Source organism: Phragmites australis, chromosome 19, assembly GCF_958298935.1.
Source record: "Phragmites australis chromosome 19, lpPhrAust1.1, whole genome shotgun sequence".
Lineage (NCBI taxonomy): Eukaryota > Viridiplantae > Streptophyta > Magnoliopsida > Poales > Poaceae > Phragmites > Phragmites australis.
Genome location: NC_084939.1, coordinates 18324959 through 18351483, shown reverse-complemented (window position 1 = coordinate 18351483; position 26525 = coordinate 18324959). Strand labels below are relative to the sequence as shown.

The 26525-nt window shown below is 41.1% G+C and overlaps 1 protein-coding gene across 2 annotated transcripts; it reads left to right on the top strand.

Moving 5' to 3' along the window:
* The first annotated feature begins 7786 nt into the window (after positions 1-7786).
* On the top strand, positions 7787-22777 carry LOC133900408 (disease resistance protein RPM1-like). Of its 2 annotated transcripts, XM_062341537.1 has the most exons (3): positions 7789-7946; positions 8841-8959; positions 19779-22777. In XM_062341537.1, exon 3 carries the CDS (start codon positions 19784-19786, stop codon positions 22508-22510), a length of 2727 nt encoding a protein of 908 aa, XP_062197521.1. In that variant the 5' UTR covers positions 7789-7946; positions 8841-8959; positions 19779-19783; the 3' UTR covers positions 22511-22777. The 2 variants fall into 2 exon arrangements, with proteins under 2 accessions (XP_062197520.1, XP_062197521.1); XM_062341536.1 differs by lacking the exon at positions 8841-8959 and having other exon boundaries at positions 7787-7946.
* Positions 22778-26525: the final 3748 nt, after the last annotated feature.

The window sequence follows — 26525 nt, the reverse complement described above, 5'->3', positions numbered from 1 at the left end:
AATCACAAAAATGATCAGTCAGATCGTTTGCTAATTTCTGTAAATCAATAATTTTTGTACTTCATCATTTGCTTCACTAGTGCGAGGATCATGTGCCGTAATTCCTTCAGCCTGCCATATAATTTCTTGACATTTTTCATCTAAGGGTATAGTTCCTGCCCCTAATGATGGAAAATTATTTTCATCAAAAATGCAGTCAGCGAAGCGGGCTGTATACATATTTTCAGTTGTTGGTTCTATGTATCAGATTATGGATACAGCCTCATAACCGACATATATTCTAATTTTTCGCAAAGGTCCCATAGCGGTTCGTTGTGGCGACGGTATTATCACATAAACCATATATCCAAATTTGCATAAATGGAAAATCTTCGAAATTACCCCTTTCACTAGTTGCATAGGTGAATGGATGTTATAAAAGGATGATCTATAATTAATGAGAGCTGTCGTGTGTAAGACATCATGTACTTAATATGTAGCAGGCAAATTATAGTGCCGTAACAAAAGTCTAGCAATAAACTTTATTCTTTTTATTGTGCGTCAGCTAGTCTATTCTGAGTGTGAACGTGCGGTACAGAATGTTCAACTTTAATTCCCATACCAATGCAATAATCATCGAACGCTTTAGAAGTAAATTCTCCAGCATTGTCCATTCTAATGAATTTCACACGATGATCCGAAAAATTATTCCTGATTTGTATAATCTGTAAGATCAACATTGCAAAGGCGTGGTTGCGAGTAGATAATAGATATACATGCGACCACTTCGATGATGCGTCTATCAATACCATAAAGTACCAAAATAGGCTAGAAAAGCGGCTAAATAGAACCACAAATATCCTCTGAATTTGGTCCAGGAATGCAGGGATTTCATCTTGTTCCTTCAAGGTAGATAGTCTTATAATTAATTTCCTGATAGCACATGCAGATCATACAAAATCTTCATGATTTGAGAAATTCTTCACATTTATGTCATGACCTTATGAGTTAGTAATTATGTTCCTCATCATTCTAAGACCAGGGAGAATAATTCTGCACTATGAAACATAGTTTTCAAGGTAGTGAACACTTCAGATGCTTTAGTATGAGTGTAGTATAAGTCACTACTCATGGAGAGAAGTTTTTCTAGTATTCTCACTTAACTATCACGCTTAGTGATGAGTAGGTGCTCCCTACCATCTTCTTCACTAGTTTCTACATGGAAACCGTTAGCGTGGATATCTTTAAAATTTAAGAGATTTCTTGTATATTCAGGATACAATAATGCTTCTTAGATGTGCAAAGTAGTTCCCATAGGTAGTATGACTGTGGCTCTTTCAGAACCTACTATGTATTTATCACTACCAGTGACAGTCATCTTTTCTAGAGCTATTTCTAATGGACTGAAAATACATTTTTTCTCTTAAGATGGTGTTTATGGTTCTACTATCCACAATGCACACTTCCTCCATACTAGCACCACACATATTCTATAAATAAATCATTCACATGTGGGAAAGTAGCAACAAGACTAAATGCTTTATTAACTATCAAAAAAAATATTATTTGCAGCTAAGCTTGCTCTTCTAGAGCTTACATTTATTCATTCAATTCTCCTAAATTTAGCAACTAATTGAATGGTTAATTACTCTAATTCTAGATAGAGTCTGCGAAATATCCGACTATTTCTGCTTCAATGACTCTCTTTTTCGCTTGATCCCTCGTGACATCTTCTATGGCAATGGAGGAGGGCAAAGTAGATGCCTCCGTATCCTTCATTGGGATGTCTTTTACTGTCATTATGGGAGCGTTATCAATTTCCATGTGAGGTGTGCTTCTGTCTGCTCCTTCTTCTTCTTCCTGTATGCATCCAAAACATGCTTTGGTGTTTTACAGACTCGGGACCAATGGCCCCAAACACTGCACTTATAGCATGTATGGTTCTGCTCATCATATGGCTTGACTTCTTTCTTTGCCTTGCCATTATCATCACCAAGCTTGACTTTATCTGTCACCACTTTTCTTTCTCCCTTCCCTCACTTCTTATTGCGGTTCTTGCGTGCTTTGAAAGAGTTGTGATTAACTTCAAGGCCACTGCTCTTTCCTTGCGGCTAGGATAAGAAGTTATTATTTATGACTTCATCATGAACTTCATGAAGCTACAACACATCAATCAATTCAGAATACTTCTTGTAGTTCGATTGATAGTGATTGCGTGCGGATTCTGCCGCATTTGGTTGAAAAGTGGACAGAGTCTTCTCAATTTTTCCTCTTATGTGATCTCTTTTTCACAGAGACACAGGAGTGAGCAAATACGGTGCAATGCGGAGTTATACTCTCTGACATGCTTGAAGTCACAGAAATGGAGCCGAACCCATTCTTGCTCTACGAGAGACTTGATGGTGTATTTAAGGTATTTAAAACGCTCCTGCAGTGTGTCCCATAGTGCCTTAGCGCTGGTCATTATTATGTACTCATCCTTCAAAGTGGGAGAGATGGTGGCAGAGAAAATAAAGTTTCTAATCATTCTCATCCTCCGTGGGAACCATTGCATTACTTGTTCCTAGGCTAATTGCAGCGCGGAGCCTTTTCACTCCAAGTACAATCTGGACATCCGACGTCCAAGTGAGATAGTTGTGACCATCAGTATTCAGCTCAGCGAACTCCTTGTTTGTGATACCAGCCATCTACATATTTAATAATGCAAGTATTACTACTAGTAAAGTTGCATCATATTGCTAAATTGGATTACTACAATTTTTTTGATATTTTCTATGCTATTATTCGAATTTTACTGAATTTAAACACATAACAGGCAATTCAAATAGTAAAAACAATAATTAATAGCATAGAAACAATAATAACATAATTAAGTACTATATAATTGCAAAGATATAAAATTCGAATTCCAGAGCGTTTCGATAATTTTCAGAACATCCAGGGGCCTAAATGCAAAATTTTAAGGATTACGCTCAAATAATAGAAAATTTGGGGAGCTAAATGCAAAATCAGATTTTATTTTCCTTTTCTTTTTTCTTTCACCAGATTTTCCTTCTATCGGGCCAGCCTGCATACCCTTTTGGGTTGGCCCGGTCCATCCGGCCCACTCGCCTCACCTAAAAGTGGGGGGCAGCTAGGGTTTCTAAACCCTAGTCGCCATTCGGACCGTCGGTGGCTGGCGCTTGGCATCCCAATGCAAGGTGCGGTGCGCGTTCCAGCCACATACAGATGATGCAGGGTGGCGGGGCGCTGGAAGCGAGCACATGGTGGCAACTTCTAGCTAGGCAACTTTAGGGGCAGGGTGAAGACGCCGGCCCATGGCTACGCTGCTTCAGGTGGCATAGGTGGGGCGGACGGACGGCGGCCTGGCGATTCGATTCGGCGAAGTGAGGGTTTCTTCATGCCGTAGGAGGCTACGGGTGGCCAGCTTCAAGCAATGATGACCGGTGCGGCAAGGTGAAGGAGGACGCGACTTACAATGCGGCTCCATCTACCGAGAGGTGTGACACGTTGCAAGCGGTTGGTACGGCACGATGAAGGCACGCGGCAGCGTCGTTTCAAGTGGGCGGCGCAGCGGAGCTACAAGGCCACTGGCTTCATGCCGGCGGTGTACTCCCCCTCCTTTTGTTTGATCTATGCAGGAAGGTGGCCACCGGTTTGCTGACCGATGACTCACGATGGTGGCTGCAGGCTCCACCTGTTCTATGTTGTGTAGATCGATCTCGCTTCACCACATTCATGTGATGGATACTGTTCATGCATACGAGGCGATGATAGTGTTCGTACATACTCGATACTATTCATGCAAATACGATGCTACTGCGATGGTGTTCATACAATACTCGCTTCTGTTCATAAGAGAGCGCTACTATTCATGCGATTTAGATCTATTTTGACGCAAAATAAATAGTAGCAGCGAGTATACGTACTGAATCGATCGTACATTTTAATCCTTACGAGCAAGATGATCTGATTCTCTAGCTTGTCTTTAGCAGAGCTTCGTGTTGATAACGTATTGAGAATTTACTACTACCGAGTGTAGTCCAGCCATCTCTCGAGAAAATAATTGCAAAAGGAGACACACGAGTAAGAAAAACCCTATCTATTATTTATTTATCTGTATGTTATAATAAAAAATTCTGTCCTATATATAGTGTAAAAAAACTTAAAAAATAAAATAAAATTTTCTAAAAGATCGAGACACATCTACATTCTATTGTAAAAATAGTGGCAAATAATTGGAGTTGGTTCTGATCTAGTTGGTGGCGTGGAGGTGTCCTGCTCGGGTTGGACAGGAGCCTTGGATGTCTTCAGTTGTTGGAGGCGTGTTCCACTTGTGTTTTGTTGATGTGAGGATGACGTGGCAACAACTGAACGTGAGGAGAAGCCTGGACGTGACGCTGCTCCTGGTTGGATAGAAAAATTGTGGCCTTGTGGACTGGCTCCTTGGTGGTGTGCGGTGACCAGGTCGTACCTGTCACCATGTGTATATGCACACAAGCTATAGTTCATATTGCTATCCTCTCCAATATTCGAGATAATTAATACATCACGATGCTCGTTAGATAGCAGCACGTCCAAACAGAAGTTATTGTGCGTACATAGGAATAAGTCTAATGGTTCTGTATGTGCTTTTGTAATGGGTTACACGTATTTGAATAAGTAATATACTCATCAATAGTTTCAAAATCATGCCCCAACACTACATACACTCATGATAGATAAAATCAACTACGCTCCTACTCGCAAAACCAGCAGAAACTACCACATTGTTCGCCATAACCCTCAATCATGTAACCCAAACAAGACAAATGGTGTGTACCGTCATTAGCCTTGTTTCAAACCCTGGACACAGTTTTCTCAAAACATGGACAGCATATTTCACAATTATGAAGCTACTTTTCTACCATACTAAATTCTGCAAATAGTAGTATCACTTTGGATGTCTGAAGAAAATTATCAACAACATTCTAATTATAGCTATAATTTAATTTTGCTATTAAATAACCTCAGTTGGCATTGTAATACAACTGTTGTTACTCGTATTAATGAAACAGCTTCGGATACCAACCTCCCCACAAGTATAATTCTCCTCAAGTACGTAACAAACTTAATTAGAGCCTATTTGACACAGTTTTAGCTCTGAAATCTATACTAAATCTAGGGTTTGTATGATAAAATAAAATAGTTTAAATTTTTATTTTTAGTTTAAAATGAAAATCATATGAGTTAACAAAATACTCTCAATCCACCTACAGCTTCAGTTTCAAAAAAATTTAAAGCTAGATTTGATCAGCTCTGTATCTATGTCAAATGAAGCCTTAATGCTCTAGTACTCTATAGAAAGCTTAAACAAAATACTACCTCCGTTCTCAAATAGATATTCTTTTAAAATACGTGTAGTCAAGTTTTAAAAACTTTGATCACTAATATACATAAAACTATTAGAATTTGACACATAAAAATGATAATAGTAAATTGGTTATAAAAAATACTTTGACATCATCTAATTTTTATTAACTTTTAATAAAAGATAGTTATTGATCATAATAGTAAAACATGTTTGTTAAAAAACCATATCAATGACCTAAACGATAAGTAAATGTGAATGAAAATAGTAGTACATTGTTGATGTTTTGGAGAAACACCAGTCCGGCCATCTTGCATATCTAATCTATAAAATACCACGACGCTACCTAATCGCAATGACTGTCAGGACTATCCTTTCAAAGACCAAACTTTTAGTCTAGCTATCCAAATCAGCTGAGTAGGTATGCAATGAAAGATGATGCAAAATCTACAATTAATCTGTACATCAAATCCTCGTATGGTGCACGTACAGTGCCCAAAAACATAAAACAATGTGCTGCACCCAAGTTCCATCTAGTGAAAGGTTTCGTTGATCACCTACAAACAATTTCTCATCGCCTCGAATCAACAACGGTATAAAATTGTCCAACATTAGAGCTATCATCTTCTTCCTAGCTTCCAGCTCCTGATCTCATCCTCTCCTCTCTCTTTTTCCTTGCCTTTTTTTCTTTCTCCCTTCTTTCTTCTTCTTCTTGGTACTGTAGCTTGCAGCAACTAGCATCAGTCACTTACAGCAGTGCCCAGTGATGGCGGCGGTGCGCACCAACGTCGACAGTGGCGAGCACCGGTAGCTACCGGTAGCGCGGCCACCCAGACAGTGGTGGCATGAGAGGAGGCGACACAACTCTACTGGGCAGAACCAGTACCGACAAGCAGTAGCTTTGGCGATCGACGGCGATGGGCAATGATGGAGGTTGACTAGTGGCGATAGGCTATGGCAGTGGCCAGCCGGTGGCACCGGCCTAGCGGCATGGTGTGACGCAAGAGGCAATTGGCAAGGGCGGTGACTAGGATTTCTTTGTGGTGGCTAGGGCTAGGGCTAGGGTTTGGTCGGTCCTGGGTTGGGGCTCGAGGCCCATTTAAGCGGTGGCCAACCAAGTCGGTCCGCCATTTTGTGTTTTTTTCATTAATGCAACGGTCTAGATTTATTAGACTCGCTACAGTTCCACTCGGTATCCAAATGAGGTATTTGAATAGTCAAATGGGTTTTTTTATGAGCTCTACGTATTCACGGTCTCCGATCGTCCATCTAAACTGTGTATCAATATGTCAAATTTCTAACCTCTCTGAACTTCACTTGTCGATGAACCTTTGTTTTTCTTGATATATACGGTTTTATAATTGTGTCAGCAACCTCAGATAGAGGCACAGAGTAGAACATAATTCTTGAAGTAATGAAAACCCGATAGGCACCTGAAACCCGACAGGTGCAGGTTCAAGTGTCAGTTTTCGTCTATTTGCTATTTTGGGTTGAGATCGGACTAAGGGTGGTAGGTTTTGGGTCGGGCATAATTTTTCTCTACCCAGACGCAAACTGACTCATTGTCATCCCTACATGCATCGGCATGGATACATGCTTCAAATATTGAACGCATGCATGGACACCAAAATTTGAATATCGTTTGATGGAGTTGTATTTGGACGACTTCACCACCCTACGAACAAATTGATTAATTCTTCTTCTCGGCCAATTTTGGAAAGGATGATATGTGCACGGGAGGGGAAACACAAATTTTGATAAAATATCACCTCACAATTGCGAAACCAAATACTATATGCATATTTTCAAATTTATATCACATGAGTGAACATTGATGCAGTAGAACATGGCTACCAAATAAGCCGTCCTAACCCCGTGACCTTTTATCAGCCTGATGAGGTGTGCATCCACACCTGCTACCAACTAGGCTAGACTCTACTTATAAAATGGAAGTATAATTAGATGGAAAATAAATATCGAATCTTTAGATTGTCTCATGTCGTTCTTGTTATGAAACCAAGAACTAACGAAACATTGTTAAACTTTCCCAAGTTAAATATGGTAACGCCTCGTAAAGTGTGTAGAGAAAATTTGTTTGCTAACAACACTTCCCGTCCCATTTACAGAGTACTTGAAAAGAGCATTCTAAGAACAACAGTCGCATGAAAGGTGTTACACAAGAACATGTCTGAAGTGTGATTCATTTTGCAAAGGAGGCTTTACAATCCCCGATTAGTTCTTCAACCACTAAAGACATCCTAATTATGGGTGTCCTGATTGAAAGCAACCGATGGTAGTAGTGGTTCGCTAGGACTTGGTCCTGCCCACTTGGTGTCGAATATTATTGGCAAACTCTTACAGACAAAAGTAGTGCAAATGGCGACTGGCAATTGAGAATCTTTTAACCGGTTGGTCTGGACCGGAGACTTTGTGAAGTCTTCGAAAACAATTCAGAACCTTTTAACCAATAAAATGGGGGTGGTAGGAAGCAATGACTTGAGCCTAGCTCATATACATCTCCCTTACATCTCCATGTCCTGGTCTTCCCCTCGTCCCTGTCCAGTGAGCTAGCTCCAAACTCCAATCCTGAGAGGCCTCCCACTGCGATCAACAGCAGGTGCGTACTTGTTCTTGCCTGCAACTCATGAAAGCTTAAGCATAACACATAGCTCATCTCGGATGCATCAACCGTCCTAGTTTAATTTGCTCCTTGTCTTGGGTTGTGCCTGCGACTCTAGATAGTACCGTTCGTTCAGTCTTTACATCAGCTCTGCATATGTAGATCTTGAATTCATCACGTGGTTCTTTCGATTCTTTTTTTTAGAAAATAGATAAAAATATCCGATTTTTTCATCATGAGATATATACAGCCAACAGTTAATTATTACAATATTCTGGCTTATAAAGCCAATAGCATACAGAGAGAAAATATGATAAAACAAAATAGAAGTGTCATAAAGCTTGTAATCTATAACTACATGACCACCCGTACTTGACAAAAAGCTCCATTGCCACCACCTCCAGTACATGACATGCCTTCAGAAAGTCTTCCATTTAGTCCTCTTATGTAGCAGTCTCTAGAACCTTAGCCAGTAAATACCTCTAAAAAGTGCCTGCATGAATGACATATTTGTTTTTTAATGAAACATTATATCATAACGACAAAGTCAAATAGCCCCCAAAAATGGTCGGCACCCCAACTAAGATTCTTCTCTTTTTCTTGGTTCCTATCTCTCGTAACTAAGTATCCATCATATGTGAAATGTTCATCAGTTTCTTAATCCCTAAGACTATTATGACAATATACTAGATTATCTTAACCAAGGATCATTCAAAGAAAAGGTGCTGGATATTTTCATTATAATTAAAAAAGAGCACTTGAGGCCGCCCTTCCAGTTTCTTTTGACCAGGTTATCTTTAGTCAAAATAACCACATGTTAGGGGTGCTGATGGGGTGGTTGAGCATTTGTTTGTTCATCGACTGGACTGTAAATTGTCCCTTCCCATGTAGTTCTCATCTATAGATGTCTCTATCATTAGAGAGTTGAATATTAACAAGTTGCAACATTAATTGTTGCCATTTATTTAGTTTGTCCCCTGTGACCGGTCGATGGAAGGATAAATTAAGAGGTATGCGACTGTGACTTGTTTATGTCTCACCACATTGTACAACAAGAGAAATTGTTGACTTAGTGGGCATTTTTCTAGTCAAATATTATTCCAAAACCGAATTTTCTTCCCATTCTGTACTTGAACAGACCCCATTTGAGGAAATCATTTTTAATCTTCATAATGCTAGACCAGAAGTGTGAGTCTCCTGGTTGTCTATGGACTTAAGTGGCCGCTTTGGAGTCAAGATATTTATTCCTGAACAGTTGTTGCCAAACCCTATCCTCATTAAGTAGCTTAAAGAGCCATTTGCTTAAGAAATAGATTTTCTTTTTACCAAAAGGTTGGTAATTTCCACCCCCACCCCCCATCCTTGGGTTGGCACAGAATATCCCAACGTGCTAGTCTATATTTTTTCTTGTGATTATCCCCTTACCAAAAGAACCTAGATAAGAGGTAATACAACCTTTTTAGGACTTCACGTGGGATCTCGATGAATGACATCATGAAAATAGGAAGATTATCGAGGACCGAATTTAGAAGCACTAACTGGCCTCCGGCTGACATCATCTTCCATTTTCAACTGCTCAACTTCCGTTCAAACCTTTCTTCAACCCCTTCCGATCACTATTTCTTAATTTTCGGTGATGCATTGGAATACAAAGGTATTTAAAAGGGTATATTTTAGTATTGCACCAAAAATAAATGTGCATATTGTTCTTGCATTCCTTTGCTCTCCATAACAGAACAACTCGCTTTTGTGGAAGTTTATTTTCAATCCTGAGAGTTGCTCAAACACACATAGGATGAGTTTCATATTTTTAGCACGTTCCAAATTATAGCCCATGAAAACGATGGTGTCATCCGCATATTGCAGTATTGATAGACTATCATCTACCAAATGTGGAACCACTCCTATTATTTGTCCATCACTTTTTGTTCTGGATATTAATATATGCTACAATATTAAAAAGGATGGGCAATAGAGAGTCACCATATTTCAATCCTGTGTTAGTTTGAAAGTAGGGGTCAAACTCATCATTGACCTTAATTCCTACATATCCTCCCAACACTAAGCTTTGTATCCATTCATACCATTGTGTGGAGAATCCTTTCATTCACAAGGTTTGTTGAAGGAAGGATCGTTTCACCTTATCATAGGCTTTCTCGAAATCAATTTTTAAGATAAACCATTTTGTTTCTTCCTATGTAGTTCATGGATGGGTCATGTAAGATTATTACTCCCTCCATTATGTTTTGTCCTAGCATTGTGTAGGCTTTATTACCTTTTCCACCATGGTACCTATCATGTTAGTGTCCACTTTGGTAAATATCTTAAAGCTGACATTTAACAAACATATAAGACGGTACTCTTGGATCTTCAAAGTTTCTTTTTTTGGATAAGTGTTATGACCCCAAAATTAAGGCTATATATGACCAATTGCCCCTGGTGGAAATTAGAGAACAATACCATGAGGTCACCCTTGGTCACTTCCCAAAATACCTGATAAAATTTAGCCGGGAAGCCATCAGGGCTTGGAGCCTTATCATGTTCCATCTGAAAAATCGCATACCTTACCTCTTCTTCATTAAAGGGTGTTGTAAGGATATCATGTTCTTCTTCACTTACGTGGGGTATATCATTTATGCATGACTCATCCATTGCAAAATTACTATGCTCCGGCTTGAGTTTACTTTTTGAGTTTAGCTTCCCTAATATAGTTGCCATTCTAATCCTCTAATTTGTATACCTATTGCTTTCGGTGCTTACCGTGGGCTACTAATTGGAAATATTTAGTATTATTATCACCCTCTAGTAGCTCCTTCACCTTAACACGCTAGTACCATTTTAGCTCTTCTTCTCGCAGTAAATGTGCGAGCCTTTCATTAAGGTAATGCTTAAAGGCCACCTCATTCAGTGTTAGTAGATTTATTCCCACATTTTTTTTGTCGAGCTCATCGATTTTATTGGTCATCATTCACCTTAATTTCTACATTACCTCCCAAAACGAAAGTCTTAATCTAAGAAATCCACTTGGGTGAGAAATCTTTCATCCGTAGGGTCTGAAGTAGGAAGGGTCATTTGACCTTGTCATTGGCCTTCTCAAAATCAACCTTAAAAATTACACCACTCATTTTCTTTCTATGTAATTCATGTATTGTTTCATGTAAGATGCTAACTCCCTCTAGGATATTTTGTCCTCACATGAACGCAGTTTGAGTTGGACTATCCACCCGATTCGCAACAGAATTAATCCTATTTGTGGCTACCTTTGTGAAAATCTTGAAGCTGACATTCAACAAACAAATTGGACTGTATTGTTGGATTCGATTTGCCTCTTTGATTTTCGGTAGCAGTGTTATTACCCCAAAGTTGAGGCTAAACAACAGCAGTTGACCCACATAATTTGTGGAATAAATTCATCAAGTCAAACTTGATAACATCCTAGAATCTCTGGTAAAATTCTACCAGAAACCCATCCAAGTTGGGAACTTTATTGTGTTCCATGTCGAAAACCACATCTCGAATTTCCTTCTCCGTGAATGGAGCCGTAAGGAATTCATTCTCAGCCTCTGAGACTTGAGTGACATCCTCACTCCTAGACTCATCCAGAGAGAAGGAATTATCCTCTGACAGCCCAAACAAGGTCTTATAATAATTGGTAATATAGACCTTAAGAGCGGTCTTGCCTTCGATATTGCCTTCATCTTTCTCTAGGAAAAAGATATGTATCTTCTAATGTTTGCCATTGGCAACCATCTGGAAGTACTTGGTATTATTATCACCTAGCAAGACGATCGACACCTTCGCACGCTGGTACATCTTGAGTTTTTCTTCATGAAGAAGTCTGGCCAACCGATCTCTAGATTGAGTCAACTGCTCTCTCAATGTCAGTCAGGCCATGTACCTCGGTAGCAATGCCCAAATCATTTACAATGGACTGAAGGTTGGACTTTTCTTGTTTGTAAGTACCACTAGTATGGGCCGCCCAACCTCGTAAATGTCTGCGCAAAGCGTTCATCTTGTTATTCCATCGTTGGGCTTGGTTACATCCTTTTACCGGCGTATTCCAAATTTCCACCACACGGTCATGGTAATCATCCCGAGTGAACCAGCTAAGTTCTAATTTGAATAGCCTTCAGTTCCCTAGGAAAGTCGTCATTCCAGTATCAAGCAATAGGGGCGTGCGGTCTGAAACACCTCTGTCCAGAGTGTGTACTTGGACTCCCAATGGATATTTGGACTCCCATTCTGTATACATAAGAACTCTATCTAACTTTTCATAAGTTAGATTAGGAAGAAAATTTGCCCAAGTGAATTGATGACCTGTGAAATCAATTTCTCTAAGATCAAAGCTATCACTAACAACATTGAACAGAAAAGACCAACGATCATTATACCTGTTGTTATTCTTCTCACTGCTATTCCTCAGGATATTGAAATCCCCGCCAATCATGGTTGGGAGGTAGTTCTACTGGCAGGCATGCACTAACTCCACTAGGAAGCTAGATTTGAAGTCATCCTGTGCTGGTCTGTAGACCGCCATAAGGATACATTTAAATTTGTCGATCTTATTGCTTATATAAAATTTAACAAAAAATCCCCCCTGCAATAATAGACAAATCTAGAGTGGACGCATTAATCCCGAGGAGAATGCCTCCAAATCTACCACGAGGAGGGGGACAATGCCAAACAAAGTCAGCACCATCAGAAAGGCGAGCCTGATTTATTTTTGACATATCTCTCTTCCCTGTTTCTAAAAGGGCCACAAAATCCAAATTATGTTCCCTAATACCATCAGCAACAAACCGAATTTTAGCGGGACCTTTACTATTCCAGAAGATGCCTTAAATTGGGAAACATTTTTATTGGATTTCTTGTTACTGTTCGGGGCCTTTCACCCTTTTTTCTTAGATGCTGATTTGGAATTTCTAGCAGTAGCCATAAGGTCACAAATTTTTGTGCCTAGCTCCGCCTCATCCCAATCAACCTCCGACACATCTTTAATCAAGTGAGAGAGTAGGGTACCGTCAGGTTTAGTGTCCTCATCATCACTTCTGTCAAAGGGATTAATCTCTTTTGTGAAACCATTTGTTGGAGATTTATTTGTTGATTTGAAATTTGGTGCTAACTTCTTTCTATCTACCTCTACATGTTTCAAGACATTGATAGATAATGCAATTTCATTACTACAAGTACCCAAAGAAACACCTATATTACTCAAATTTGAAGTAAATCTATCATCAGGTAAGGAAGCAATTGTAATAGCAGAATTAGATTGTGGAAAACCTGAATGAGTATCACGTGAGGGAGTAGCCGAGAGTGGTGACTTGGTGAAGTCAGCCATCGTCCCATCCTTCACAGGAGCATCCAGATTACAGGCAGTGGCCCGCTTCATGACTTTCACCATTGTATCTTCGTTCGCCACAACGATGACATCTGGTGAGTAGACCATGCTGCAGCGTAGGCTCTCAGGTGCCACCTGGGAGGCTATCATGGCGGGCTGAGAATCTTCAAAGACCTGGGACGCATGTGAGTGTGTGAAGCGATGTGTCGACGATGCAGACTGGGAGCCGAGTATGCCCACACAAAGTCTCGACTTACTGTTATGCTCTCCTTCTTTAGTAGCCATGCGTGCTCACTCTATTTCCCCCGTCTAACTCGAGGCCAGCGCACCATCCGAGTCCACCCCACTCGGTCGCCCGCCCACCTGGCTGTGGTCAGCGAGGAGGTGCTCGTCAGAGAGGCTGGTAACAGCCAGATTTGCGGTCAAGATGGGAGCATGCACAACCGGTATATGAGCAGCTGTAGAGAAGGCATGGCTTCTAGCTTTGCTGCACTGTGGTGCAGAACTTGTATGCCATTTTGGATTGACAAGTGTTACCAAGATGTGGCTAAGCACCTCTAGGAAAGTTGCAGGAAGCAATTCAGAGCATCCCCTAGAACCCAACTACTGAGATGGCTTTAAACATTAAGCCAGAGGAGTGTTGAATGGAAATTCCAAAACAAACTTGGCCACCTACATAGGAATAGAGCCAATATTTGTTTTATTAGCAGTGGAAGATTCATTCTTTTTCTTTTTCTATCTATTTATCCGACCCATTGGTATGGTTGTTGTTGTCATCGAGTAGATCATCCTCATCATCATTGAAATCCCCATCAGTTGGGGGTTTCTTGATCCATCATCAAGAACAAAACTCGATTCTTCGAGAGAAAATGTGACTTCATACCCATCAAGGCCGAACACAATGTCTGTTTTAACTAGTAACATTTTAGCATCCATCATAGCCTCCTGCATACGAATTATACCTCACTGTTGAAGGCATTTCATGTTAATATCCTGCAGAACACTAAGCACTATACCAATAGCCCAGATGGCTAAATAGTGTTGATACGTAGGCGGTACTCCTGAGACATGTACCCAGACTTTGTCGAGGTGGTAGTGTGGTGATGGCACATCGGACGACAACCATTCTCCAAAAGAGAGTGTTACCCCATATGTTTTAAGGCGGAATTCAACTTTGATCATCTTATGAAGCTCCTCCGATGTAGGGAAAGCCACAAGAAAAGTATCCATCCCCTTTGGAATTACTTCCCATTTCTAGTCTAATCGGACTAGACCTCTATGCTCATGTTGAATTACCTCAGCTATTACCTTGCCTCCCGAGACAGTGATAATAGCCGTCAGAGTCAACAGAGGCTAAACTCCTCTATGCCCAGTCTCAGAGATTTGAAAGAAGCCCAGTTTGATACCTCCAAACCCAAAGGGCGAAGCATTTGGTTTGGGCAGCCAGAGCAACGGGCATTTGGCGGGTAGATGATCCTTTTTGTCACATATCTCACAGTACAAAGTCGCCATGCACTGCTTCGAAGTATGCCCCTTGGTCTTGCACTAGAAATAATATGGCTTTTTTTTTGTCTTTGATGGGCCAATTGCGACTTCATTTTCTGGCATTGATGATGGCGGTACCGCAACATGGTCCTCCCATGTTCCGGTGTTTGAGGTCGCTAGAAAGGTTGTGACAGGGGGTTTTCCTTGACCACGCCCTATGCCGGCCATGCGTGGTCGATGTTGCGCCCCTTCGGCCGGTGCTTGCTGGGAACTTGAGGCACCAAAAGTGAAGAGCCCGCCATGAGGAGCACCTGGACTGGACTGCACACCAAAGCCACATAGAGTGCCAGATGAATTGGCAGACAATAGAGATTGGTAGACCGGAGCCAACGTCTATTGAGTGACTGCTCACCCAGCATTCTTCGTGAGCAGTCGGTTTGGCGCCGCTTGGTAAGGCCTGCTAGGAGGCCCCAACACCACACCACCAGTTGATCGTGAGGAACAGCCTTCACCGCAGCCAGCTTGATGGTTTTTGAAGATGTTGTTGCCACGATCTCGACCCACCATTAGAACCAGTGCAATGGTTGGTCTGCAACTAATGGAAAAAAGGTGAAACTAGAGGTAGGGGTGTCCACCGCGACGCCCAAATCTGACCAAAAATGTCAGCCAAATCATGCCCGATCGGTCTTTCTCGAGTTGCAGGAATTTCTGAAGAAAAAGGGATGCAAAAGGTATCTTTTTCCATTACCTATGGGTGCACCTGGGATTGCACCAAAGGAGAAGGTTGACGCTGATTATGCTTACCAAACTTTGGCCCCAATTCTTCATCCCTGATGAAATCCGCCAAGGAGACAACGGGCGGCAATCTTGGCTTTGGATTGGGTTCTCACCATGACCAAAGAAGCCAACCGCAGCTCTTTCCTCGAGTACGTGCCCAACCCGTCACTGAAGCTGAAGATTGATTCTGCCGAGAGGTAGGAACGACGGGGAGACGGCACCAAAGGACACGAACGCGGAAAATCTGGGGAATTAAAAATCATCGCTCCGTAAATTCTACTCCCCCATTAAGCTAGATTTATGTTCACCGCTCCAAAAATTGCCACTCCAAAAATCCAGGGACTCAGATATGTTTGATGGACAATAGGAATCCGAGCAATCCTATTAAGCTAGATTTATGTTCGCTGTCTTGCCGATTGACGGTTCATTTTCTTGATTACATATGTGTAACACAAAGGCTTACAATGTAACACCCCGGAGACAACCATAAGCTTAGAATACTACTAAGCTACCCTACAAGCATGTCAAACTAAAAAAATTCAGCAGCACATGTTCTGTAATTTAAGGTTTAACTGGCACATCAACATAGAGAAGATAAATATACATAATCACACTAACAACAATAAGCATCTTAACAAGCGGAACATGCATCAAACATATATCCACACTGTGACAATACAACCATACAATAACGACTAATGGTTGCTGAACAAATAACGCAACATAAAAGATGAAAGATGGTGGTTACCATGCAAACGACGTGCTACTACACATCGTAATGCTCGTCAGCTCGAGGCAAACATGGGGAAAAAGATAAAACAGTGAGATGAAAATCTCACGAAGCAAACTCCTATAATGATCTATTTAAACTACAAGCTGATTAAACATAAGGGTTAAACATATCTCGATTTCATTACCAATCAGAACATTATATAAATATCAAATTATAGATAACATCAATAATAACATCATATAAATCTCAGGATATAGATAAAATAAATAAGAACATCATATTAAGCTCAAGCAGAAGGTAGCACCACCGACTTGAGTACCATGCTAAAATGATTTACGATTCAAGACTACATATGAGTAAATTACTGACAACATTTATCCAAAATTTACCCCTATGAAAAGAAAATGTGGGTATTGACATCACTATAGCTATAACGCGTAACAAGCCATTAAATTGAACTTCATCCTAGAACATCATGAATAATAAAGCATCAAGAACCAAAGTAAAAATTCCATGAGACCCCAAAGTCTGGCTCCCCAAGTTTAATTGACGCATGGACACTGACCGTGAACAAGTAGGGAAGAAAGTTAATCGAATAACCAGCAAGGTTTATCTCGCCCACCATTCTACTTCATAAGTATTACAATATTTCAAAGATGCATTTAATCAACAGTTCCAACACAACATTGCCGCTGCAAAGCAAAAGGATGCATTCAACCCACAAATTCAATGAAAAAATATCGTTGCATTGTAAAGATGCATATGAATACACATGGCATGCTCTTCCTCACCCTTACCCCTTCATACAAAATTAAACAGCACAACTTATAGTATAATTGCCTATTTCATGAATATTTATATGAAGAATATGAAAGAACGGCACCTTCCACTTCCTTAACCTCATGATTGAGGAATCATATAAACTTCATTATATAAACAATAATTAACATGCTCAAATCCAGTTTTTAAGAGTATAAGTATGTGCTGCAATTAAAGCGAAAATGGTAACAAAACATCATCAAGTGACCATCACCATAAACCATACATATGCCATCACATTGCATTAAACCTAGACCTGTGATAACTTATAACATCGATGTTTAAGGTGTGGGTTTCGTTTTAATGTGGCAATAGTAATAAGAATATAAAGGATTCACCCCATTGCACAACTGCATCGAATTCTACCATAAAGATGCAATTGATATGCAAGTGTTATGGCATGCTCATTTTAACAATACTTAGAACTACATATTCTGAACATCATCTCTCCCATGAGAACAAAAGACAAGCAATCAACCTACTCTATGTAAAACATCGTGAAGGCATAGATCTCAAATATAAATACTATGATATGGTATGTTGTATTCGACAGCTATAACTATCGCATTATTTGAACTTCAATTTCATATGTAAGACAAACAAGCAAATGTCGTCTTATGTGCAACGGCACACTAATGAGAAATGTTTCACTCACATTTAACTTTAAGAATATTATTTAACTTAGTAATCATGCTAGAGCAAAAAAAACTCATCATATTTCATTTATTAAGATCATCATGTGTGCTCCATTTTACATGTGGAGGTAGTAAAAATAACAAGTCATAGCTATAACAACCACCGCTACGTTTACTTGCCTCTTACTAGAGACGATGAAGAAAGCTTGCCTAAGCACGATCGGAGGCGCTACGACATGTACAACCATGTTTTAGCTCCAAAGCACATCAACACCGAATAAAAATAAATGCATGCTTCCTACGGCTGAAATCCCACATACAATGCATTACTGGAGTTGCAAAGAAACACATACCACTATGCTTGAATGATGATGAGCGATAACTTTCTCTAACTAAGTCGAAGACTGAAGAACAAAACAACAATGTATGGACTAACTCTCGCCGGTAACAACACCGATTAGCCTAAAAGACCTAAACCGCTTAACCAAAAAGAACAAGACCAACGCCAACAGAAAGCTATCGATGAGACCTACAATTTTCATATAAAACCTATGAGCGAAACCGACACCAAAACCTAAAATTCCCAATTAAGCCGTTACACACTAAATGGATCGACCAAACCTAAACCTTCGCGTTAGAACAATAACTAATTTAATCCACGATCATCTAAGGTCTAACTAGCGAATTACCCTGGTAGCGGAGATAATGAATCAATGACCAAAACCGGCAAACTCGCAAAAAATCCCATTATTTTCCCTTCTTCCTTTTCTTCCTTCTTTCATCTTCTTCTTCTTCTTCTTCTTCTCTCTTGCTTATCCTTCTTCTTCTCCTTGCCTGTCCCGCCCTATACTCTATGGCCCTAGCTCCCCCTAGCCTTGCCCCCCTCCCCACGTGCCGACAGCGGCCACACAAGGCTGGGCAAAGCAGCCGACGCGGCTAGAGGAGGTGCAAGTGGCAGCGGCGTGCAGGTTCTAGGGTTAGGTGTGGTCGGCGGGTGGCGGTCAGGGGAAATGGGTGGGGATCGGGGTGGTGACCAATCCCCGGCCTTATTCTTGTTTTTTTATTTTTCTCCCATCCAATGATCTAGATTTATTGGGCTCGTTACGGATTCATGAAGTGTTTAATTAGGACGTTAGATAGAAAAATGGAATTGTCTCATCGAGATCTACGCATCTGCGATCTCTGATCGTCTATCCGAGTAACAGATCAAAAAGTCAAAATCCGCACTCCTCGCGGTCCCGTGGTCAACATATGAATTTGTACAGGTAATACATATTAGCGGGTTCAAACATATTTAAACTATTAAAATTGTATTGAACCCATCATACCGGAACACTTATACTACACGGGTCAAAATTAGAAATACTGACCCGGGTATTACAATATGAACTGTGTTTGGTCCGGTAGCTGCTTTGGGGAATGTTGCCCTCAACTAGTACAGGGATCAATTCGTAGTCATTACATGATTTCCCACATCTGATTAACATCCAGGAAACATACAAGCAAATAAACAAATAAGTCACAGTTGCAGATACCTAGAAAATGGGTAACAACTGGATCTTCTGTCCAAGCGTCCAGCCAAGTAGCTCTATACGATTTTACCCTGATCCGAGCTTTTTTAATGCAATCCAGTTGCGCAAATTTTTTGTATTTGGGTGCTGGTACTTGATACATGTTTATAGATAAACTCGAAGAAATACGACCTACTTACACTTGATAGTTTCACTGCCTCTTCAGGCACATGAGACAAACTCCTCTTATCTTTGCCAAATTCTATTAGATGAGGCCCATTTGGTCATTTAGGAATAATATCTGGTACTGGTACCTGATACTTCATGTATTAAAGTGTCACGTCATATATGCTGTAAGTTCTATGGAGGTAAAATCCCGTTTAAAGAAACAATGAGGCAGAGTAGAAAAACAAAGGGGACCAGGGGAGAAAATCACTTTACCTATGAGTGATTGCATGAGTTGAGCTGGTGTCTTTTGGTTGAAATTTGTTTTCCATACAATGTAACACGCTGTGTGTCTCTGTTGTCCAGCACAAATGGCAGAAGCGGTGCTCCTTGCTGTCACGAAGACTGGTTCCATTGTAGGAAATGAAACTGCCAAGGCTATCATAAATAAGTTGTCTGAAAAAGTACATGCTCTGAAGGAACTGCCACGGAAGGTCGATCAAATAAGGATGAAACTGATATTTATGAGCAATACTATTAGACAGATAGGCACAGTCTACCTCACAGATGAGTCTGTCAAGAGTTGGATTGGGGAGGTCCGGAAGGTGGCCTATCGTGTTGAAGATGTAGTGGACAAATACTCATACCATGTTCTTCAACTGGAGGAAGAAGGGTTCCTGAAGAAGTTCTTCATCAAGGGTACCCATTATGTCATTGTTTTCAGTGAAATTGTTGATGAGCTAGCTGAGATAGAAGAGGATATTCAACAAGTTCTTCAGATGAAGGATCAGTGGTTGCAGCAATCCCAGCTTGTTCCTGACCAACTCGCCGATATTGAAAGACAGCGGTCCCAAGATTGCTTCCCTGAATTTGTCAAAGACGATGATCTAGTAGGAATTAAAGAAAATAGGAGACTGCTGACTGGATGGCTGTACTCCGAAGAGCCGGATAGCACCGTAATAACAGTTTCTGGTATGGGTGGGTTGGGAAAATCTACGCTGGTCACAAATGTTTATGAACGTGAAAAGGTCAACTTCCCTGTGCATGCTTGGATCGTCGTGTCACAGATCTACACGGTGGATGCTCTGCTGAAGAAGATACTCTGGAAGATTGGGCATATGGTACCACCAACACCAATAGAAATTGACAAAATGGATGTACATGACTTGAAAGAAGAAATAAAGAAAAAACTCCAAAATAGGAAATGTTTGATTGTATTGGACGATGTATGGGAGCAAGAAGTATACTTCAAAATACATGATGCTTTCCAGAATCTCGAAGCAAGTCGCATCGTCATTACGACGCGAAAGGACCATGTTGGCGCTATCGCTTCTTCCAACCGTCACCTTGAGCTCCAACCATTGGGTGGGCCTGATGCATTTGACCTTTTCTGCAGAAGGGCTTTTTACAACACGAAGGACCACAAATGCCCCAAGGACCTTGAGGTGATTGCTAAATCTATAGTGGATAGGTGTCAAGGCCTGCCGCTAGCAATTGTTATAATAGGCAGCTTGTTGTCGTCAAGACCACAAATAAACATTTGGAATCAAACATGCAATCAGCTTCGGAGTGAGTTATCGAACAATGATCATGTCCGAGCAATTTTAAATCTAAGCTACCATGACCTATCTGGAGACCTCAGAAATTGCTTCTTGTACTGCAGCTTGTTTCCTGAAGACTACCCCATGTCACGGGAAAGCCTTGTTCGGCTGTGGGTTGCAGAAGGTTTTGTTCTGAGCAAAGAAAAGAATACACCAGAGGAGGTGGCTGAGGGAAATCTCATGGAACTGATCCACCGCAATATGCTTGAAGTTGTGGACTATGATGAGCTTGGCAGGGTTAGCACTTGCAAGATGCATGATATTATGCGGGACCTGGCACTTTCTGTTGCCAAAGAAGAGAAGTTTGATTCTGCAAACGATTATGGTGCAATGATACAGGTGGACAATAATGTTCGTCGCTTGTCATTATGTGGGTGGAAAGGTAATACTGCACCTAAGGTTAAAAAATTTCCACGTCTTAGAAGTCTTGTGGCTCATGGAATAGTTTCAACCTCTCCTGACATGGTATCATCAATTTTGTCTCAATCAAGCTATTTGAGTGTTCTTGAGCTGCAAGATTCTGAGATCACTGAGGTTCCAGCATTTATAGGGAATCTCTTTAACCTACGGTATATTGGGTTAAGGCGCACCAAAGTCAAGTCACTCCCAGAATCCATTGAGAAGCTCTTCAACCTCCACACTCTGGACATCAAGCAAACCCAGATAGAGAAGCTACCACGAGGCATTGTTAAGGTGAAGAAGCTACGGCACCTTTTGGCTGACAGATTTGCTGATGAGAAGCAGTCAGAGTTCAGATACTTCATCGGAGTGGAAGCACCTAAAGGGCTGTCTAACTTGGAAGAACTGCAGACACTTGAGACAGTACAAGCGAGCAAAGACTTGGCTGAACAACTGAAGAAACTGATGCAGCTTAGAAGCATTTGGGTCGACAATGTAAGTGCTGCTGATTGTGCAAACTTTTTTGAGGCCCTTTCAAAGATGCCACTTCTTTCCAGCCTGCTTATCTCCGCAGCAGATGTGAATGAGACACTTTGCCTCCAAGCCTTCGAACCGATTTCCAAGCTCCACAGACTAATTGTAAGGGGGCGGTGGGCTGCTAGGACACTGGAGTGCCCAATATTTCGCAACCATGGGGAACATCTCAAATATTTAGCGCTAAGCTGGTGTCAACTTGGGGAAGATCCATTGGGGGTGCTCTCACCACATGTGCCAAATCTTACCTATCTAAGTCTTAACAGGGTGGACAGTGCAAGCACTTTGGTTCTTTCTGCAGGGTGCTTCCCTCACCTGAAGAGACTCGTTTTGAAGCGAATGCCTGACGTCAAGCAGCTGGAGATCGGGGATAAGGCTCTTCCATGCATTGAAGGATTGTACATCGTGTCACTGGTGCAACTGGATAAGGTCCCTAAAGGAATAGAATCCCTTCTCTCCCTCAAGAAGCTCTGGCTGTTGAACCTGCATGGCGACTTCAGGACTCAGTGGCACACGAATGGGATGCACCAGAAGATGCAGCATGTTCCAGAGATTCGCGTCTAGGACGCCCAGATGGTTAGTTCTGCATTAGTATGCTTGTAAGGTGTGTCAGCACAGAACTATGTTCGCTGTAATATGTTTAATCCTTTTTTTCCAATGAGTCATGAATTATTTACAGTCAGTAGCGATGCATTTCAATCATGATTGTACTTGCAGACTGCAACACAACTACTTCTAAAACATTGGGTCGTGAGAAACCAAATAAATATGTACTTTAATTTATATGTAATAAGTTATTGATAAAGTCTATATTGAGTTGAGTTTGGTTTACATGAGTTTGACTATGTATGATTTTGATTATGATTAACCAAAATAGGACAAAAATGGGAGTTAGAGTTTTTGCTTCTAAGCCAGGAAAATGTACACACGGGATAATCTGACGTTAGAGAAATTATACACATCGGATGGTCCATTGAAGATTTCACACCAGAGCATTTCAACGCAGAAGTGAAAATCGAAGAACTCACCAGATGATCCGGTATAAAAGAGAAATACACACCGGACTATTTTCCAATAGATACTACAATGCTTGTCTGGTGGTTGTACACACAGGATGATCTGGTGATGAGCAGGTGTGAACACCGAATGCTTCACCAGAGTATTTTTCAGGAGATCTCCTTTGGTTTGATGGAGAGAAGAGTTGTACACACTGGATGGTCCGGTGCTCAGAAGGAGTGTACACTAGAGGCTTCACTAGAGCTTTTTTCAGAAGGTTTTCGGTAGAGGGAATATGTGTACACACCGGATGATCTGGTGATCAGAGACTGTACACACCGGAACATCCGGTGTTCACGATTTCCTATGATGAGCTTTTCGACAGAGAATTTTGATTTTGACTAATTGGAGATAGAGTTCAAGAAACGTGTGTGCTTGTCTTGTGATATGTAGGTGATGGATACAACTTGATGGTCAATGACGGAATGATCAGGGTTAAGCAGGGTGCTTGGTGCCGGATAATCAAGGAGGCCAGACGGAGTCAAGGATGATCATACTATACATGTGGAGAGCAAGAAAAGCATGAGAAGGTGGATGAAGATGGCATATTGACAAAGTCAAGCGAAATAGATGTCAGTGCAAGTGACAAGGCAGCATAAGGGATCGGGAGTGGAAGAGACTTGTCGGTGGTCCAAATCGCAAGACAGAGTACACATGTGATCATCGGGAAGATTCTTTGGCTAGCAAGGAAGCTAGGTTGCTTGGAGTGCAAAATATCTATAAAACTTAGGGCAAGAAAGGAATCTAGGAAACTTAGGGGGTAAGAAAACCCCCAAAGGCTTATAAATATAGGGGAGGGGGCTGATAGCCTACTTGAGTCAGCCATTTGAGAGCATTTGGGAGAGAGTTCTAGGGTTTTAGAAGAGAGCGAGATAATAGCTTAGCCTATGTGTTAGGTGAGAGCTTTGTAAGAAAAACACTTTATAATCCATCAAAAATAGGGCGTTCCTCTGCAAGTAATGAAAATTGTGTTTACTTTTATGCTTGTGTTCATCACCTTCTAGTTTTCCTCTTTTAGCTCCCTTGCATAATTACAAGTTTTTCAGTTTTTGTGGTAATTTTTGTTTTTATTGAAGAGCTGAATTTTTCCACCGTGTTGGAGTTGTTCTTCTTGTTGCTACAGGGATAAAAATCATATATGAGTTGGTTTTGAACCATCCCCACCTCTAGATCCATCAACTCGGAGAGTTTTTTTTACCCGGTGCCTAGTTCTTTGGGTCTAAGTGTTTCCCATCTATTTGCAAGTTTCGGAGAGCTATGACACTTGAATTGATCTTCGGTGGAACCTAGGGTTCAGATCTATCTATTAGAGTTATGGTTTTTTCTTGAAGATGTTTGGAGTGGTTTGTTTCTCTCGATTTGTTGCTTCCGCTTTTTGATTTGAGGCACGTTGGGTGAAATATTAGAATAGGTCATTCAAGAATTTGATGAAACTCCTATTCACCCCCATCTAGTCATCTTCCTTGGTCCTATAAATGGTATCAGAGTTAAGTTTAGTCGCTAATTGACCTTAACTGGCTTTGTGATTCGTAGGTGACAATGGAGAGAAATAGAAAAATCCCATTCTTTGATGGTCGTGACTATTTGTACTGGAATGTATGCATGAGGCTTATCTCTTAAGCTAATGAAGTAGCATACGGGAGATTAATGATTCCAACTATTAAATTCCTATTGCTCATACTTCTCAGGCCCAGATTGAGCAATACGAAGCCAACAATAAGGCTAGAAATATCATGTTCACCAATCTGATTAGTAATGAGTTTGATATGGTTCAGCACCTCCGTACTGCTAGAGAGATTTGGTCTACTCTTAGTGTCTTTCATGAGGGTAAAAAAAAAATTAAGGCTAGGTGTTAGAGCACTTACAATCAGGAATATCAGATGTTTGTGCAAGGTCCCAAAGAGTCTTTGGATGCTATGTTTGCAAGGTTTTATGGGATTGTGAGCAATCTTAGATCTACTAGGGTTTTGCCTTATTCTAATCATGAGAGAGCGATCAAACTTATTTATACTCTTGACCGTAGTATTTGGGAAGTGAAGATCTTTAGCATTGAGGAGTCATCTAGCTATGATACCCTGACTTGTGTCCACAAAGATAGCCAAGGTTGCTAGGATAGGTCTAGAAAACCCCCTTGTCTCAGAACATGATGTTGGTTTTAGGATCTAGTAGTGACAGTCAGGCAGTGGATGGTTTTTCTTGTCCTAACCCTTCACTTGGTGGTTTTGCTTTGTCTTCCTTGGTCTACATTATAGAAGAGCAGGTAGATGGACTCAATCATGAAGATCTGGTGTTGATCATGAAGAAATTCACCCACTTCTACATCAACCAACGAGACCGGAGGAGAGATGGTCCTTGTGCTTGCTATGAGTGTGGTGACACCATTCATTTTAAGGCGGACTGCCCCAAACTCAAGAAGAAGGAAGATCACAACCACGACCATGGCAAGCACTAGAAGAACACAAAGCCCTTCTTCAAGAACTGTGACAAGATGGTCAAGAAGGCAGCCAAGACGGCTTCACGAGCTTTTGTGACGGAGCTCTGTGGTGACACCATTCATTTTAAGGCGGACTGCCCCAAGCTCAAGAAGAAGGAAGATCACAACCACGACCGTGGCAAGCACTAGAAGAACACAAAGCCCTTCTTCAAGAACTGTGACAAGATGGTCAAGAAGGCAGCCAAGACGACTTCACGAGCTTTTGTGACGGAGCTCAGTGACATCAACACTTCATCAAGCGAGGATGAGAACTTGTGGAGGAACAGCTCGTGAAGAACAAGAGGAAGAACAAGGACTTCACCAGCCTATGCTGCATAGAGGGAGAGAACGACGCTCTCAAGCCTGATTCACATGAGGTACAACCATCTTATGACCAGCTTTTTGTTGAGGTAGATCGATTAACTAATGTGTTGGTTAGTCAAGATAGGTTGGTTCGTACTACGGCTAGAGAGGTTAAGGAACTCAAGTCTAATCTAGAGTGTTTATTGGATAAGCTTGAGTTGCTTAGGTCTAGGGCTACGTATGAGGAAGAGGAGTTCAAAAGTTGTGTTGTTGTCGTGACTGAGCTTGCTAAGCTTCAGACTTTGCATGCTCAAATTGCTAGTTAGCTTGAGACTGTTGAGAAGAAGCTTCTTGAGGAGTCTAGACCTACTGTTTTAGGCACTTGCCAAAATTGCTCTTTACTCGCAAAGAATGTTGAAATGAAAGTCAACTGTATTAAGGAGTTAGAGTCAAGATTGGAGAGTGATGGGTGTTCTAAGGCTATGCAGTCAAATTGTTCCATCTGTATCACCTTTAAGGACAAACTCAACTAGGTAAGAGAGCAAGTTCAGAAGCTCATGGCTGAAAATGAGTACCTCCTTTCTCTTCTGAAGAAGTGCTCGGAAGGCAAGGGCAAAATGGATTTGATCATGGCCAAGACCAAGATGTGTGCGGATAAGGCAGTATTAGCTCTAGGTTTGGGTTTTGAGAGAGTGGCTTACAATTGGATTGGTAAGACTGTTTTCATCACATCCAGTACCATTGAGA